At 35.8% G+C, this 17239-nt stretch overlaps 1 protein-coding gene across 1 annotated transcript in view; it reads right to left on the bottom strand.

Moving 5' to 3' along the window:
- Positions 1-490: 490 nt before the first annotated feature.
- LOC140147262 (uncharacterized) overlaps positions 491-17239 on the bottom strand; it is a 28780-nt gene continuing 12031 nt past the window's right edge. The window contains exons 19-39 of the mRNA XM_072169042.1: positions 16887-17111; positions 16251-16475; positions 15825-16046; positions 15373-15594; positions 14470-14691; positions 13997-14212; positions 13589-13810; positions 13118-13342; positions 12693-12917; positions 12250-12474; positions 10917-11138; positions 10471-10704; positions 9994-10215; positions 9097-9321; positions 8707-8931; positions 8223-8444; positions 7585-7806; positions 6491-6712; positions 5765-5986; positions 5245-5467; positions 491-616 (exon numbers count right to left, since the gene is read on the bottom strand). Coding sequence (XP_072025143.1) covers positions 5313-5467; positions 5765-5986; positions 6491-6712; positions 7585-7806; positions 8223-8444; positions 8707-8931; positions 9097-9321; positions 9994-10215; positions 10471-10704; positions 10917-11138; positions 12250-12474; positions 12693-12917; positions 13118-13342; positions 13589-13810; positions 13997-14212; positions 14470-14691; positions 15373-15594; positions 15825-16046; positions 16251-16475; positions 16887-17111 — 4400 coding nt within the window. The 3' untranslated portion in view covers positions 491-616; positions 5245-5312. The remainder of the gene's footprint in view (positions 617-5244; positions 5468-5764; positions 5987-6490; positions 6713-7584; positions 7807-8222; positions 8445-8706; positions 8932-9096; positions 9322-9993; positions 10216-10470; positions 10705-10916; positions 11139-12249; positions 12475-12692; positions 12918-13117; positions 13343-13588; positions 13811-13996; positions 14213-14469; positions 14692-15372; positions 15595-15824; positions 16047-16250; positions 16476-16886; positions 17112-17239) is intronic.

Raw genomic sequence — 17239 nt, forward strand, 5'->3', positions numbered from 1 at the left:
TGATGGACACGTAATTGTGGGATTGGTTTGATCTGTCAAAGAAATTAGAACAGAATTGTTATATTTAATACGGGAAGGGGCAATGGTTACAGCGTTATGGGCATGACGGTTGATAACTTTATTCTATAAATTCTATTGTAAACATTATATTTATCTCTTGAACAACAAAAATTGTAAATGCTCTGGTACTGGCACTACTTCAAAATGCGAGTTGTAACTTGACCGAACTACAACTCACATTATTTCCATGCTGAATATATTAGCTTATATTAGGCATCTACGTGCTCAAGGCGGTGGAATTCAGTTCGGTTCTCCGCAATTTCACGCGCTGATGTATTATCTTTTAGTACTACAATTAACAGCTGAACCCAATCTCAGCACGTTTTCTTACCAATCGTAACCATAAATGTGCACGATGCCGAATTCCCCGCGTCGTCGGTAGCGGTACAGGTTACAGTATGAACTCCTTCTTGAAAAGCTGAATTTGACTGGGGATTGCAAACAACTGTTGGTGAAGAATCAACAGCGTCTTGAGCAGTTGGATCGGACCAGGTAACTGGGCTACTGGACGATACTATGTTGGACGGGCAACCACTTATTGTTGGAGCTACCAGATCTGAAAAGTAACGTTTAATAGAAAAGGACAGTATTACCAGAATGTTCATTTTTTTTTTCATTATTATATGATAAAGGTTTTTCTTACGCGGCTAAATGAACCATGATTCAAAAAAGTCAAGGCCATGTAATTCGATGAGTGGAAAATTTCAGACATTGTTTTGTATTGTATCTTTTAAAGTAATGCTGATAAGTTCATAAAAGTATACATTTTCAGAAAGAAGATCATGTAAGGAATCCAGCTAGCACAGCAAATTTCTGCAAACATTTTGAGAAAAAGTTTTTGAAAAAAGCGCCAAAATGTGATTTTCCAATAATTTTATTCGGTCCACCTATAACAACTTATCCTAAATATCCACATTGACGAAAATTGCATATTTGTGTTCAGATGACACAAAACTACTAACTAGTAACAGTTTTTGCAAATTTGTTATTCATTTTAAACAATATACATTAAACAATCCAGAATTCTGGTTAAAATTGAAAAAAAAAGGCAAATTTCGATCCACCCATATTTTAAAAAACAAAAATAAACAAAAATCAAAACTTTAGTCTTTCGCTCGACGTGTCTCCTATTAAACGTGGGAAAGGTTTTTGGAAATTCAATAATACGCTATTAAAAGATATTGATTATATAGATAGGATTAAGAAAAAAATTAGTGATGTTAAGAAACAATATGCAGTATCACCATATAACTTAAATAATATAAATCAAATCCCTGCAAGTGAGCTCGAGTTTACGATAAATGAACAACTGTTTCTTGAAGTATTGCTCATGGAGATAAGGGGGGAAACGATCAAATATGCATCAGAAAAAAAAAATAAAAATAAAATAAAGAAAAAATACTTGAAAGAGATATAGAAACTTTAGAAAAAGAGCTAGATGATTCAAACAATACAGAAGTTTTAGAAAATGTTGAAATGAAAAAGTCCGAATTAGAGGAGATGAGGAAGGAAAAATGGAAGGCGTAATGTTACGATCCAAAGCAAGATGGATAGAACACGGAGAAAAACCATCTAAATATTTTGTGAACTTGGAAAAAGAAACTGTGTAAATAAAGCAATCGTTCATTTACAAAATGCAAACGGGGATGATATAAAAGATCAATACCAAATAATGGAAGAAACTTTTAAGTTTTACTCGAAACTGTATGAATGTAAAGACAATTTATATTTGGAGGAATTCGACCAAAATCTTTCAAGATCAGATTTACCTCAATTAACTCAAGATCAATTGGAAAAGCTCGAAGGGCATTTGACTTACAACGAACTTTTAACTGCCTTGAAGAAAATGTCAAACAATAAAAGTCCTGGGTCTGATGGGTTTACCACTGAATTTTGGAAAGTTTTTTTTCAAGACTTGGGAGGTTTTCTCTTACGTTCTCTGAACTACTCATATGAATCAGGGGAATTATCAGTTACGCAGAGATTAGGGATTATTACCCTCCTTCCTAAAGGAAACAAACCAAAACAATTCCTAAAGAATTGGCGTCCTATTACTTTGTTAAATATAACCTATAAACTAGCTTCATCGTGTATTGCTGAAAGAATGAAACAGATTTTACCAAGCCTAATAAATGATGATCATAAAGGTTTTATGAAAGGAAGGTATATTGGAGAAAATATAAGATTACTTTATGATTTAATTTTATACACAAAATTACATGACCAACCAGGTATGCTATTGCTTATAGATTTTGAAAAAGCGTTTGATTCCGTTTCTCATAAATTCATTTTTAAAACATTAGATTTTCTAAATATCGGTCCATCTTTTACAAAATGGATCAAACTTAAATAATAATAATAAAAGTCAATCCTCAGTTTTGGTAAATGGAAATTCCTCAAAACAATTCGATTTAGGTAGAGGTTGCAGACAGGGGGGGACCCTTTGTCCCCTTATATCTTTCTAATTTGTGCTGAAATGTTGGGCTGTCTCATCCGAAAAAATACTGATATATGTGGTATTACAGTTGAAAATATTAATTGTAAAATCACCCAATACGCTGATGACTCGACTGTGATGTTAAATGGAAGTAATGAAAGTTTACTACAAACGTTAAAAACACTGGATTTGTTTGAGCGTTTGTCAGGGTTGAAAATAAACGAGGATAAAACAAATGTTGTGTATATTGGGTCACTTAGAGGTAGAAAACCAAACCCTGGCATTACAAATAAAAATCTAAAGTGGGTTGAAGACGGAAAATTCTCTGCATTGGGAGTACAATTTTCAACCAATTTGGTTGAAATGGTTAATTTGAACTATGATAAGGTTATGGAGTCGGCGACAAAGGTAATGCATCATTGGTCTAAAAGAAACTTGACAGTTTTTGGAAGAATAACTATAGTCAAATCCTTACTGATACCAAAGTTTAACCACCTTGTTCTTTCAATTCCTAACCCGTCAAAAGACTTTATAAAAGATTTACAAAAGAAAATCTATAATTTTATTTGGAAAGGTACAAGAGATAAAATAAGTAGAGATCAATTGTCAAATGATTATTCTGACGGTGGATTAAGATTGGTTAAAGTAGATTTATTCTTTGAAGCACTGAAATGTACATGGATTAGACGAATTGTAAATGGAAATATTGATGCTAAAGGATTGATGTTTTTTCTATTTTAACTGGTATACATATTAATGATCTTGAAAAGGGCGTAAATTATACACTAAAAGTAGCAAAAAATTCCCAAAATGTTTTTTGGAAAGAAATTCTTTTATCTTGGTCTAAGGTAAAGAAAAAACACAATCCTAATACAATTGATGATGTGTTAAGATCATGTTTATGGGAAAACGAATGGTTTAAGATTGGTGGTAAAGAAAAAAATTATAAAAAATGGCGGACAGCAGGTATTGATTTTGTCTCTGACCTTGTCCATGTTAACCACAACCGTTTTCTCTTTCTTCATGAAATTGAAACAAATTATGGATTACGGCTAAATTTTTTGGAATACAACAGTGTAATTTGCGCAATTAAGAGTAATTTCAAGCACCTTTTTCAGGAAAACGCTACATTTATTGCAATTCCTAAGCCGTTTATCCCATTTCATTTCAGTTTTATTTTAAAAGATAAAAAAGGTTGCAGATCAATCTGTAAACAACTTATGTCCTCAAAGATACCAAGAGCAAAACGAAAATGGGAAGTAAAATTAAATAGTAGCTTTTCAGATGATGAATGGAAGATATACTCTTTGTTGCCATTTAAATGTACAATGGATACAAAATTACGGTGGTTTCAGTACAGAATTTTAAATGGAATTCTTACCACAAATACATTTATGTTTAAAATTGGCAAAAGAAATGATAATATATGTACTTTTTGCAACGAGGAACCAGAAACGATAATTCATCTTTTATCAGATTGTAAAAAGGTTAAACCCATTTGGTCTCAGCTCGAAACCTGGTGTTTACAAAAACTCGGTACATTCAACCGAAATCATATTCTTTTCGGGACAGATTTAGGAAAACTAAATAGTGCTATCAATTTAATTCTCATTCTAACTAAGTTTTATATATACAGAAAAAGATGCCAAAATTCAACCCTTTCTTTTATCCCTCTTCAGAAGGAAATAGAATATTATCATAAATTGGAAAGATTCGTTCTTTTAAAAGATTCAAAATACCGAGTTTATCAACATAAATGGCAGGTTTGGAAGGGACTTTTCAACTAAACATTTTGTTCTTATTGTAAAAGCTAGACAATTAAAATGCTATATAAATATGTATGTGGGGGTGTGTGTGTGCTGGTACTGTTTATGTATTGTTTAATATTTAAAAAATACCTGGTGTATAAAAATCAAAATTTCTGTATTTATCTGAGTAAACTATGATTGTAAAATGTACACTGGAAAAAAAGAAAAAAAAAATCAAAACTTTGAGAAAACCGTTGCTAGTTTTGTGTCTTTTAAAACACAAATACTCAATTTTTGTCAATTTGGATACTTTGACGTATCCAATTTTTTCGGTCCACCATTAAAAGGTATGTAGTTATGGTGGACCAAAAAAGGGCATGGAATCACAAAACCTCATTTTTGCAATATAAAACAATGTCTAAATGTCCCACTCTGAGTGATCCTGCCTACCCCCGTGAAACAATATATTATTGTACATTATGATTTATATAATGATCTTAATGTGCAAGAAATGTGCACGTCAGAAAAAAGTACATAGATAATTATGTTGATATGTCGCCTTCCAAGAAAAAACAAAAACACAATGAAAACTGAAGCTTTCCGATGTCACCCTGCATTAATTTGGGCAACTTGTCCAGATTTTGTCGTGGGTTTTTTGTTCCTCCTTGAATTCTTGCATTGCTTGTATTTTGTATTTAACATTTGCTGAATAAAGGTTGATATAAAAACTTAAAAACAAACGTCATCTCAGTAGCAATACAGTGTGCTTTTTGCAGCAATTTTGGGGTATTAGGGTTTCAACCCCCATAAGCCTCCGACTCCTTCAATGGTTTCATTTGTTTTCAAATTGTAACCCATAATTTATAATCCACCCCCGGGAATCCACCCCTGCAAATGAAAACATTGTCACAGTACTTTATAATTTAAGATAATGTAAAATGTCCTATTCATTAGGATAACCATGATAACATCACCAACATGACAAAGTCAACTACCTACCAACAGTGATCGTAAACATGCACATCGCGGTATTGCCCGCATCATCAGTTGCTGTACAAGTGACTTCATTACTTCCCGTTGAAAACTGGCCGACCCAGACGGGGATTGCAAGATACTTGTGGCATCGTATCAATAATATCTGTTGCGGTTGGTGTAGTGTAGGTCGGTGTGGAGGTGGAAACAGTCATATCAGTTGGGCAAGTTATCGATGGATTTTCTTGATCTGTAAAGACGCCAATCGTAATAAATCCAAATTATATTAGGTAAAAATAAAAGCAAATCTGTTCTTGAATAGTGAATGGTGAATGTATAATTAGTTTGACACTAAATGTAAGTGGGTTAGTTTAATGGCATGCGTATTTAATTAAATTCTGGACTTCATAGTTTGTAAACAGAATTGTGTCCGAAGAAAATGACTGCTAAATATGATCACACTCTTCCTATAGCCGCAAAATATAGGAAACTGTTATTAGGATCGAAAACGCCGCTAAAAATAAGAGATATTTTGATAATTACGTACCAACAGTGACGGAGAAGGAACACGATGCTGTGTTGCCTGCTTCGTCGGTTGCTGTACACGTTACCGCCGTATTTTGCCCAACTTGAAAGGTACTCCCTGACGCAGAACTACAGGTTGCTTGGGGTGGCGGATCCTCGTTATCCGTTACAGAATTGCTCCATGATACTTGACTCATTGAAGTCGTTATGTCAGCCGGACAAGATATTGACGGATTTTCTTGATCTATTGCAAAATAAACCAAATATTGTTATTGTAAACGCTTCCCCTGAAATTAAATTGCTACGTTGCTTTTCTCCACAGTGCAAACAACAAACCCCTCGCTAAACTATACATATAAATACATTATTTATTTACTTCATAACAAACAAACGCTATTTGTAGAAAAGTATGCTGTTTTGACTTAGCTTCGATTTCATACATGTATACAGAGTGTTTAAAATGATTGGTACCCATCAGTATTGAAGTTTATTGGAAAGCATGCTTCTTTCGGATGTAACATTGGATAATATTGAATGACCATTAATATGACATTTATTCACAAACTAGCTGGATCATGATATTGCATTTTGATGTAGCGGTCTTATCCAAAATCACTAGAAACTGATGGGTATGAATCAATTTGATATAAACTGTAGCCAAAATTGATAATACAATCTGCATTTATGAACTCATGCCCCTATTGGTAACTGCGAATTATTCCATCACAAACAGGATAAGGTAACATACCAACAGTAACAGTAAATGTACAAATCTTTGTATTTCCTGCATCATCCGTAGCTGTACATGTAACTGTTGTATCACCGGTGGAAAAGCTAGACCCAGAGGTAGGGCTACATGACGTCTGGACCGAAGTATCGATGTTGTCAGAAGCTGTTGGATCCGAAAAACTTACGATAGTGGAAGATGTGATGATGCTATCAGGACACGCTACACTAGGGTCTGTTTGATCTGTTTAAAATACATGAAGCAAAGGAATGTACTGAATGAAAGTTGGTAGACATATTTTCAACTAATAATCTTAAAAAGATTTTGAAGTGTATGTGATATTGCATTGGGAGGTGGTCTTGTTTTTTAACACTTGAGACATATTGGTATCAATCATGACTTGTTTGCATGATATTCTAAGCAGCATATCACAATCCACATGTTCATTTAGTTCATAGTAAAGCGAAGAAAGTTTGGTTGGCCACAGTTTTCTTTTCTGGAGTACAGTAGGAGCAGGCCAGATGGAAAAAAAATTTTTTTCAAGATGTTGTGGTCAATGGTGTAAAAACTATAATAGAAACTTGCCAATGAAGATGTGAATAAGAATATTTCACTTTACATCACTTCATGTTTTAAAGAATTATAGTGATAATAACTAACTGTTTAAGAAAATCATATTTTAAAATGCAAACATTCTGATGGAAAACTTCAATCGCAAAAAAAGCTTTTATCAAGACTATAAAGATACTTCTAAAGTAATGTGAAAAAATCAAATGCATCTGATTCATCCATCCATAACCCATCTCCATCGCGACTGGACACAATGATGCATGCGATCAAGAGTATGTTTCAATGTAGGGTCATATCATGTTGCTGATATGATCCAAAATTTGTGTGGTCAATGTTTCTCGAATAATTTGTATTGTTAAAGTTGATCAAGAATTTGATATACGTCTGAATTTGCAAAGTTGAAGTGTTGAAGTTGAGATACGACGTTACTGTTTTTCTGAACTTTTCTCGCTCATTTTCTTGAATATTGCGTATGTTCTCTTTACCACGCATGCGATGTGTTAAACTTATTACTTCACATTACTTTAGTCCGGAACCCAACATACCAACAGTTACTGACAGCATGCATGTGTTCATATTGCCAGCATCATCCGTTGCTGTACACGTTACTGCAGTTTGACCAACTTGAAACGTAGCACCTGACATAGGACTGCACGATATAGTTGGATCAGTGTCAATGTTATCTGTTGAGGTAGGTGATGACCAAGTCACCTGTGACGAAGCAGTAATCACATTGGCCGGACAAGTTATTGATGGAATTGTTTGATCTGTTGAGAGATTTTTAACAATAGATATTTTATGAAGGACATACATCCATATTTAGCAATTTGACATTAGAACTTCGCAACAGTGTTTTTTAAGTTCATCATTTTTGACCTATATTTTTGGATCATTGTTAAACGAATGACAGTAAATCAGAGGTACGTATATAATATTAAAAAAACCTCTACAATAAGTAAAACCCATGGCATCCGAAAATTAACTTTATCCTTGAGTGCCACCGCTGTATTTCACTGAATTTTCTTCCTCAGAAATATATTTTCAGATTATTTTTCTTTCTTTCTTGATGGTGGCTATGTGTATCAAATTTAAGGGCGGATTTTGATCAAACCTTTAGTATCCTTTACAGGGTAGTTTTTAATGTTTTGTTGATAATCTGAAAAAAAAGTAAACTACGTCATACCGACTGTAACCGTAAAGGTACACGTGTCCGTTTTGCTAGCATCGTCAGTGGCTGTACATGTTACTTGAGTTACTCCAATTGAGAAGGAACTACCAGACATGGGAGAACAGGAAACTGTTGGTGATGTGTCAATATTATCCGTTGCAGAAGGATTAGTCCAGGACACTTGGTTAGATGATGAGATCTGATTGGACGGGCAGGTAATTGACGGGTTTTCTTGATCTGTTGAAATTTTAAAGATAGAAATTGATGAAAGCTAAAAACCAAATTATTAAATGCATTACCAACTGACCAACTGTGTGTGGATGAATCTAAATAAGTTAAAAAGGTGTATACATTGTTTACAACTAAGGAAAATCAATGTTAATAACTGTTAATATATTAAGGATTATGTGAATGTTGAACAACCTAAGATACATAACTTTGATCCAATCTTTGAGGGTGATTAAGTATAAATTATTCAAAATGGTATTTAACTTCATACCGACAGTAACAGAGAATGTGCAGGATTGTTCATTGTCTGCGTCATCAGTAGCTGTACATGACACAGATGTGGTCACCCCAGTCGTAAAGGTGCTGCCAGATGCAGGGTTACAAGAAACATGAGGTGTTGTGTCAATATCATCCGTTACTGCAGGATTAGACCACGTGACTTGAGACGTACATACGGTCATATCTACTGGGCAGGTTATCATTGGAGCTTGCTGATCTGTATAAATGAAAAATAAACCAGTATCAATGATGGGTATTATCACAAAGCCATTCTTAATCAGTATCGAAGTGTAACCTGTGAGGAGACCGAAGATTTTGATGTTATAAAATTACGACATGCTAAAGGAGGAACTCAGTGATGAGATGTTGAAAGACAACATACCTACAATAACCGTAAAGCTGCAGGAATTTGAATTGCCCGCATCGTCGGTAGCTGTACATGTAATAGTTGTAGATTGGCTAACTGTGAACGTAGCTCCTGAAGTTTGTGTACAAGTTATGTCCACAGCCATATCAACGTTGTCTGACACTATAGGATCTGCCCAAAATACTTGGGTCGTATGAGAATTAATGTTTGCCGGACACGTCAACATGGGAGACTGTTGATCTGTTTTCGAAGAAAATAATAAGTACATAGAACAAAATTCATCATTTTAGAAAATAGGTATAATAGCGGTTTTTGGTCAGATTTGACAGTCCAGGCTTTCCTATCCAAGCTTGCATTCTAAGGGGCTGTGAACATGATGAAGGGGTAACATTGATTCAGTCCTTGGAGCATGATAGTGGCTTAGGCGCCTGTTAAACTGGATTATACTGTTTGAAATACAATTATGGCAGAGGGAAAGCAACATATTGAGAAAAAAATAGATATAAGGAAATTGCTACTCTATTTCTTGACTGGTACCGCAAAAAAAAGTTTACCTTATATCTTGATATATATGAAAAAACCCTGAAAACAAAAGCAGAATTTGCCCACAAAATAGTGTGAAAAACCAGTCACGGGAAATGGAATTCTATTAACAAAAACATTAAAACTGCAAAATCAGTCCAACACTTCAGAAATAAAAACTAGTCTTATGCTCAAGTATATTATAGTACTGCATATTGTCTCACAATTATTAAATTGTGTGATATGCTTATTATAATGATAAATGATTTTTTTTTAAATATATATAAATAAAGATCAAATTAAGCGCTGTATAAATTGTAAATCAGGGAAAAATACTTTTTGATAATTTTTGCCTATTGGCTATTATATCGTAAAGTAGTACGAGCTTACCTATAGTCACTTTAAACGTGCACATTGCTGTATTGCCTGCATCATCAGTAGCCGTGCAAGTAACTGTTGTCTCTCCAGTAGAGAAAGTAAACGGTGATGAAGGTGTGCAAGAGACTTGGACCATTGTGTCAATGTTATCAGTTGCTGTTGGGTCAGACCAGGACTGTGAGTTTGTGTTATCGATTATATCATCTGGGCAGTCTATGGTAGGATTTTGTTGATCTATGCATCACACGTATTTGAAAAAAAATGAAAATATAGAGAAAAATATTATTATGACCATAAGTTATTAAACATCAAAAACTTAATGACTAATGCTAGCAATTATATAACAACTGATCGTTTTCACTATTATTGTCTACTTCTAGGAGTTCAACAATCAACTATAATTATTAAGTCATTAAGTTATAAAGTTTTAACATCTTATGAACAACAAGTGTAAAACGGTTTAACAAACTATCCAATTATAATGTTTACCGACAGTAACCATAAAGGTGCAAGAAGCCGAGTTCCCTGCTGTATCAGTAACTGTACATGTAACCGTTGTGGTCTGATCCACTACGAATGTATCCCCTGATGCTGGGCTGCAAGATATAGATCCAGCTGGTATTGAACCGTCAACATTATCCGATGCAGTTGGAGGACTCCAGCTTACTGTACTCGTGGAAACAGTCCTGTCAGATGGACAGTTTATCGTTGGAGCCGATTGATCTGTTGAAAATATAATCTATATCGTTGCATTTTTGTGCTTTATAATATCGAAAGGAAATACAATACTGTATGGCGTTACAATTGTTTTTGATGAAATTGATGAAAAAGACACGGTGTATGATGAAAGATTGCTTTTCATGAAGTACAAGTACGGACAACATACCTGAAACCGAAGTTTTATCAACTCGCAAAACCTTGAGTTGACAACTTACCCACAGTTATCGAGAAAGAACAGGTCATTGTATTCCCAGCATCATCAGTAGCTGTACAAGTAACCATGGTTTGTCCTACTGCGAACATAGATCCAGATGTAGCATCACAAGAAATACTAACAGATGTATCCAAAGTGTCAGAACCAACCGGATTCGACCAAGAAACTTGACTGGTCATGGTAAAGATATCAGCTGGGCATGTTATCGATGGGTTTCCTTGATCTGTTTACATAAACCATTAATATACATGTAGAAATATTCCGCAAAAAGGCAAGGCATGGTGATTGTTCATCGCAGCTTTACGTTACGGATGTCTTACACAAATTGGCTAATAACTCATTCATTCCATTTGTACTTAAATAAATCTTGTCAATCAGAAAAACTCACTTTGGTTAGATGTTACTACCGACGTTGCGGCCAAAACCTTTGGCCTTCAGCTGGGTGGATGCTTGAGGGTCATCCAAGGTCAATCGAGGGTCATCTGAGGTTCATCAATGAAGAAGTTGCTTGATGACCAGATCCCAACCATGTGACAGATTTCTAACGCCCCCTGTTGTGGGACGGTTGTACGGCTCGTACCCACACTGCTTCTTTGACTCCCCGTTTAAACCAAACAGTTTGGATCGGGTCATCAAGCAACTTTCTCATCAATTGACCTCGGATGACCATCAATTATCCACCCAGCTGAAGGCCAAAGGTTTTGGCCGCAACGTCGGTATTAAAATCTTATCTGGTTGACAAGATTTATTTAAGTACAATTTGACCATTTCCCAGATACACAGTGTTAACTCTTTCATTCATACTATGACCAAAAAATGCTTCTAGCATGACGTGAAAAAGTACACTGCAGTATTGGTCAAATTTCTACCTTGTAGATCGAACTGCACATCCCTGCGCCCCTCCCCCACAATGTCACTGCTGAAAAGTCAAAGACATCCTATCCCAGTGGGCACATGTTAGGATTTCGACGTTGAATCAACGTTGATACAAAGTTTCAACCTAACCTGATTTCAACCTAGAGGTTAGTTGAAATCAGGTTGAAATTTCAACGTTGAAATTTCAACCTGATTTTAACTAACCTCTAGGTTGAAATCAGGTTGAAGTCCATCAGGTTGAAGTCCATTTGCAAATACAACGTGATTTTAACCTGATTTCAATGTCGAAATTGATTTCGACCTTAAAATTTCAACGTGATTTCAACGTCAGGTGTGCCCACTGGGATGCTTTTCGTAACTGAACGTCGTATTCCATGTCCTTGCTCACTACGACTATCACTCATAGATTTGCCCGGAGATTTGTAAAGATATAGTAATAACAACCATACATTACTTACCTACAGTCACATCGAACATGCACGTTGCTGTATTGCCTGCGTCATCAGTAGCAGTACACGTAACAGTAGTTACCGCATTAAGAGGGAACGTTGAACCTGATGTTCTATCGCAAGTAACAGTAACTGATGTGTCAATGTTGTCTGTTGTCGATGGGGTTGTCCAGGACACTTGTTGCGACTGTTGTGTTATTTCTGCAGGGCAGGTGATCGTTGGATTGTTTTGATCTGTTTATAGAAGTGGAATTGTGGAAAGTCAATTAGTACCAACATAGATCAGTAACCACAGATCTATGCAGTAACCAAGATGATCAGTGGCGTAGCGTGAGTCCATCTAATGCATAGAGCAATGAAATTTTTAACAATAAGAAAATCTAATTCTCCACGATATTGAAACACTTTTATTTTAGTATTATATTTATACCAAGCATTTTCAAAATTCCTACCAACTGTAACAGTGAATGAACACTGGTCCGTGTTTCCTGCATCATCCGTTGCTGTACACGTGACAGATGTCATCTGGTTAGCAGTAAATATTGAACCGGATGATGGACTGCAAACAATTTGAATTGACGTATCTATATCATCGGAAGCCGTAGGATCATTCCAAGAAACTTGGGTTGTGGAAACGACGACGTTTGTCGGACATGTAATCGACGGATTTTCCTGGTCTACAGTTAGAAAAAAATAAAAGTGAAAATAACCTAGAACTAGCATCATTATAAACATGCGCATTCTTATGATTATGAATCAAGTGGTTTAATGTTTCTACCTCATGTACATAAAAACACTGAAGCATCTAAGTGTCAACCACTTCATAAGACAGGGACAGAATATGGCACTTAGAAAATTCCGTACAAAAGTAACGTACCTACAGTAACCGTAAACATACACGAAGCAGAGTTGCCAGCGTCATCAGTAGATGTACACGTTACTGTTGTAGATTGACCAATTGTGAAAGTGCTTCCTGATGATGAACTACATACAACTGTTGGTGTCGTATCGATATTATCTGTAGACGTGGGGTTACTGAACGTCACTACAGGGTTTGATACTGTAATATCGGCAGGACAGGAAATCGTGGGCGCTGTTTTATCTGCAAAATACACAAGTATAGTAATAATAAAACATTGTTGTATAGCAATCGTATTAATTATGTCGGAAATCACAGGAAGTTGGAAAGTGAATCAGACTGACAGTGATCGCGATTCAGCAAGTCAAACTTTGGCTTCAGAATACACAAAGACTGCATATGGTGCATTGAGTCTATATGTCCTATAATAAATGTCTACATAAAATGATCTGTGATTTATTTCAACCTGAATAGTACAATACCACATACCCACAGTAACGTCAAACATGCACATGTTTGTATTTCCTGCATCATCAGTGGCTGTGCAGGTGACTGTTGTTGATCCTTGTACGAATGTGTCCCCAGATGCTGGGTTACAAGATATTGCAACTGATGTGTCAACGGTGTCGCTAGCCGTAGGACTATCCCATGTCACTTGTGGGGTATTGGATAAAACATCATCCGGACATGAGATGGATGGATTAGTTTGATCTGTAATATGAAAGAAAATAAGAGTAAAACTGAATTGATAATCCAATTGCAGAAATGCTGCACACAAAGACTTTAACTGGTAAAATACTAGTAGTCTTATTAAATTTTATGGAATGATGTTCCTTTCTACTTTCAAAATATTGCATTCACATTATAATTTTAAAACAGTTACGTGTTATGACTTACCCACTGTAACGGTAAAAGTGCATGATTGAGGGTTTGTTCCACTACTAGTGGCAGTACAGGTTACTGTTGTAGTTTGCCCTTCAGTAAAAGTATCCCCCGATGCAGGATTACAGGTTACAGCGATCGACGGATCCGACGGGTTAGAAACGGTAGGAGCGTTCCAGGTCACGGGATTGGATGACGTAATTATATTGGCAGGACAAGCGATTGCAAGACCTTTAGTAAGAGCAGAAACAAGTTTGAATATAAGTTTATTACCACAAGGTTTAGGACATAGAGATTATCCCCAGATGACTATGATACTTATTATAATTAATTGTTACGGCAATTGACAACTGTGCTAAGCACAATCTTAGATTTAACCTTATCAAGGGATTTGTTTAAAGTCACCATACCTTACATTCTCTGATTTGCTTTTTTAAAATGATATCTTATATGTTTTTATCTATGAAAATATTGTAAGCAAAACAAACCGATGACAACGGCGAAAGTGCATGAGTTGGAATTGCCAGCATCATCAGTAGCTGTACATGTGACTGTAGTTTGTCCAGAAGGGAAGTTAGTATTGGATGTATGACTGCATACAACACTGGGAGAAGAATCTATGTTATCTGAAGCTGTAGGACCAGACCACGTGACTGGGTTGGAACCGTCCAATATATCTGCTGGACAAGATATTGTAGGAGCCATATCGTCTGCGATAAAACAAAAGGTAAAAACGTGATACTGATAATACGCATGTTCGAATTCATAGCTTTGCTTTGAAATGCTTTGAGATACCACGAAAGGATTTTTTTTAAAGGAAGAAGTAGAAGAAGACAGAACGCAAATGTGATGTGGTGACTTCTTCTCAACCTACATTTGGAATTACGTATACTAGAACAACACAAAACACTGAGACTAAAAAAGTTTTGAAAAAATATTGTATTTTAAACTGGTGGAGTAGTTATTTTGTCCAACAACAATTCTTCAAAAAAATCAGATCTTTAACTATTTCATTGGTTTAAGGGGGTACTACACCCCTGCCCAATTTTATGCCTATTTTAGCATTTTTCTCAAAAATTATAGCGCATTGGTGACAAGTAAGCTATGTATATTATAGGGGCAAAGACTACAACTGCTGCACTGGAAATTTTATTTCAACACAGACAACAGATGTGGAGTTACAGTCAAAAATGAGGGAAAACCAATCTTTGATCAATAAATCAATAACTACTTGCCTTGACTTGCTGAATTTTCAGTACAGTAGTTGTACTCTTTGCCCCTATAATATACATATCTTACTTGTCACCAATGCGCTATAATATTTGAGGAAAATGCAAAATTAGGCACAAAATTCGCCAGGGGTGTAGTACCCCCTTAACTATGCACCATACCTAGTGTAACAGTAAACGTGCACTGGCCGCTATTCTGCGCATCATCAATTGCTGTACAAGTTACTGTAGTCATTCCAGATGCAAAGTTAGTGCTTGAGGCAGGACTGCAAGATACTTGGAGTGATGAATCTGTGTTATCGGTTGCAGTTGGATCCGACCAAGATACTGGGTTCGTATTTGTGAGCACATTTCCAGGACAGGTTATCGTAGGATTTTGTTGATCTGTATTTATAACATGGTCATCAAATAAACATTTATTAACTCAATATACCCGCAATCACTGACATATCTCCTTTTATTGACGTGATAAATATTTTAAGCGCTCAAAACTCTTAAATATTTTGAAATATGTTTTGAGGTGACTTTGACTTCGACAGGATATAGTTCATAATGGTAATGAAAAGCAAGTTTTATATTTTGCACCCGCTTCAGACACTCTCAGGCAGCCTTACCCACGGTAACTTTAAATGTGCACATTGCAGTGTTGCCTGCATCGTCAGTTGCAGAACACGTGACAGAAGATTCTCCGACACCAAATGTCGATCCTGAAGACGGGTTACAGTTGAAAGTAACTGACGTGTCAATAGCGTCTGATCCTGTGGGACCAGACCAGATGATCATACTGGAAGACGTTGTAATGTCAGCTGGACAGGATATTGTTGGAGCCGTTTTATCTGTTTAGAACAAAGAATAACAATTATTACAAAATAGTTTTTGAAGTCATCAAAAGGAAAGATATATTATAAATTTATAATTATATTTCCTTTGGGTTTACCTCAAGTTTCGAAAGATCAGAATTGATGTCTTTAAAACGCACCAAATCTTATCAGTTACAGATTAGAGTTATTACTAAAATGTTAACACAACAAACTCCATACCGACGGTAACAACAAATGAGCACATTGCTGTATGTCCTGCGTGATCAGTTACTGTACATGTTACTGTCGATGTCAATCCTGCTGTAAATGTTGCTCCTGATTGAGGACTGCAGGACACTGTTGGTGATGGATCTGTAGGGTCTGAAACACCTGGTGTCGGCCATGTTACTTGCGTAGTTGCAACGGTTAAGTCTGCTGGACAGGTTATCGAAGGATTATCTTGATCTAAAGGGGAAAAACGAAGTAATTTACTAGTAAGTTAAAACAAGTCACAAGACGTAATGTGCTTACTATATGCACAACTTTTTACAAAGTGCAAAAGCCTTCTCCTCATTGCACATTGCATAAGGAATATGTAAAGATAACATTACCCAATCTTTCATTTATGATCAAACAAGAACCTCATTAGATTTGGTAGACCTCGGGATGCCTTCATAAAACAATGTTCGCAAATAAACTTTTCATAAGTACTCAGAAAGTGGCTGAATTAAGTTCAAACGGCTTTCACTGAGTTCTCTGATAGTTGACAGCTTTGTTACCAAAAAAAAAAAAAAAAGTTTAATTACTAGAAATTTAATTGATGCCCAAACAATGAATAAAACATCTTAGGTTACTCTCTCCGACGCATATGCTTACCAACAGTTACTGAGAATGTGCATGTATCGGAATTTCCTGCATCATCAGTGACGGTGCACGTGACGGATGTACTCTGTCCAGCCGTGAATGATGAACCTGATACAGAACTACATGATACGCCAGGAGTCGTATCCATGTCATCAGATGCACTGGGTGCAGGCCATGTGACTATGCTCGAAGTCGTTATGATGCTCATTGGACAGGTGATCTGAGGGTCTACCACGTCTATTAGGGGAAGTAATTCAATAAATTAACATATACTGGTAAACATATGCCTAAGGATATCTGGGAATATTTATGTAAATAAATACACAATGCAAATAAATTTCCGGTTAATTATCACCATACGGTTA

Source organism: Amphiura filiformis, chromosome 3, assembly GCF_039555335.1.
Source record: "Amphiura filiformis chromosome 3, Afil_fr2py, whole genome shotgun sequence".
NCBI lineage: Eukaryota > Metazoa > Echinodermata > Ophiuroidea > Amphilepidida > Amphiuridae > Amphiura > Amphiura filiformis.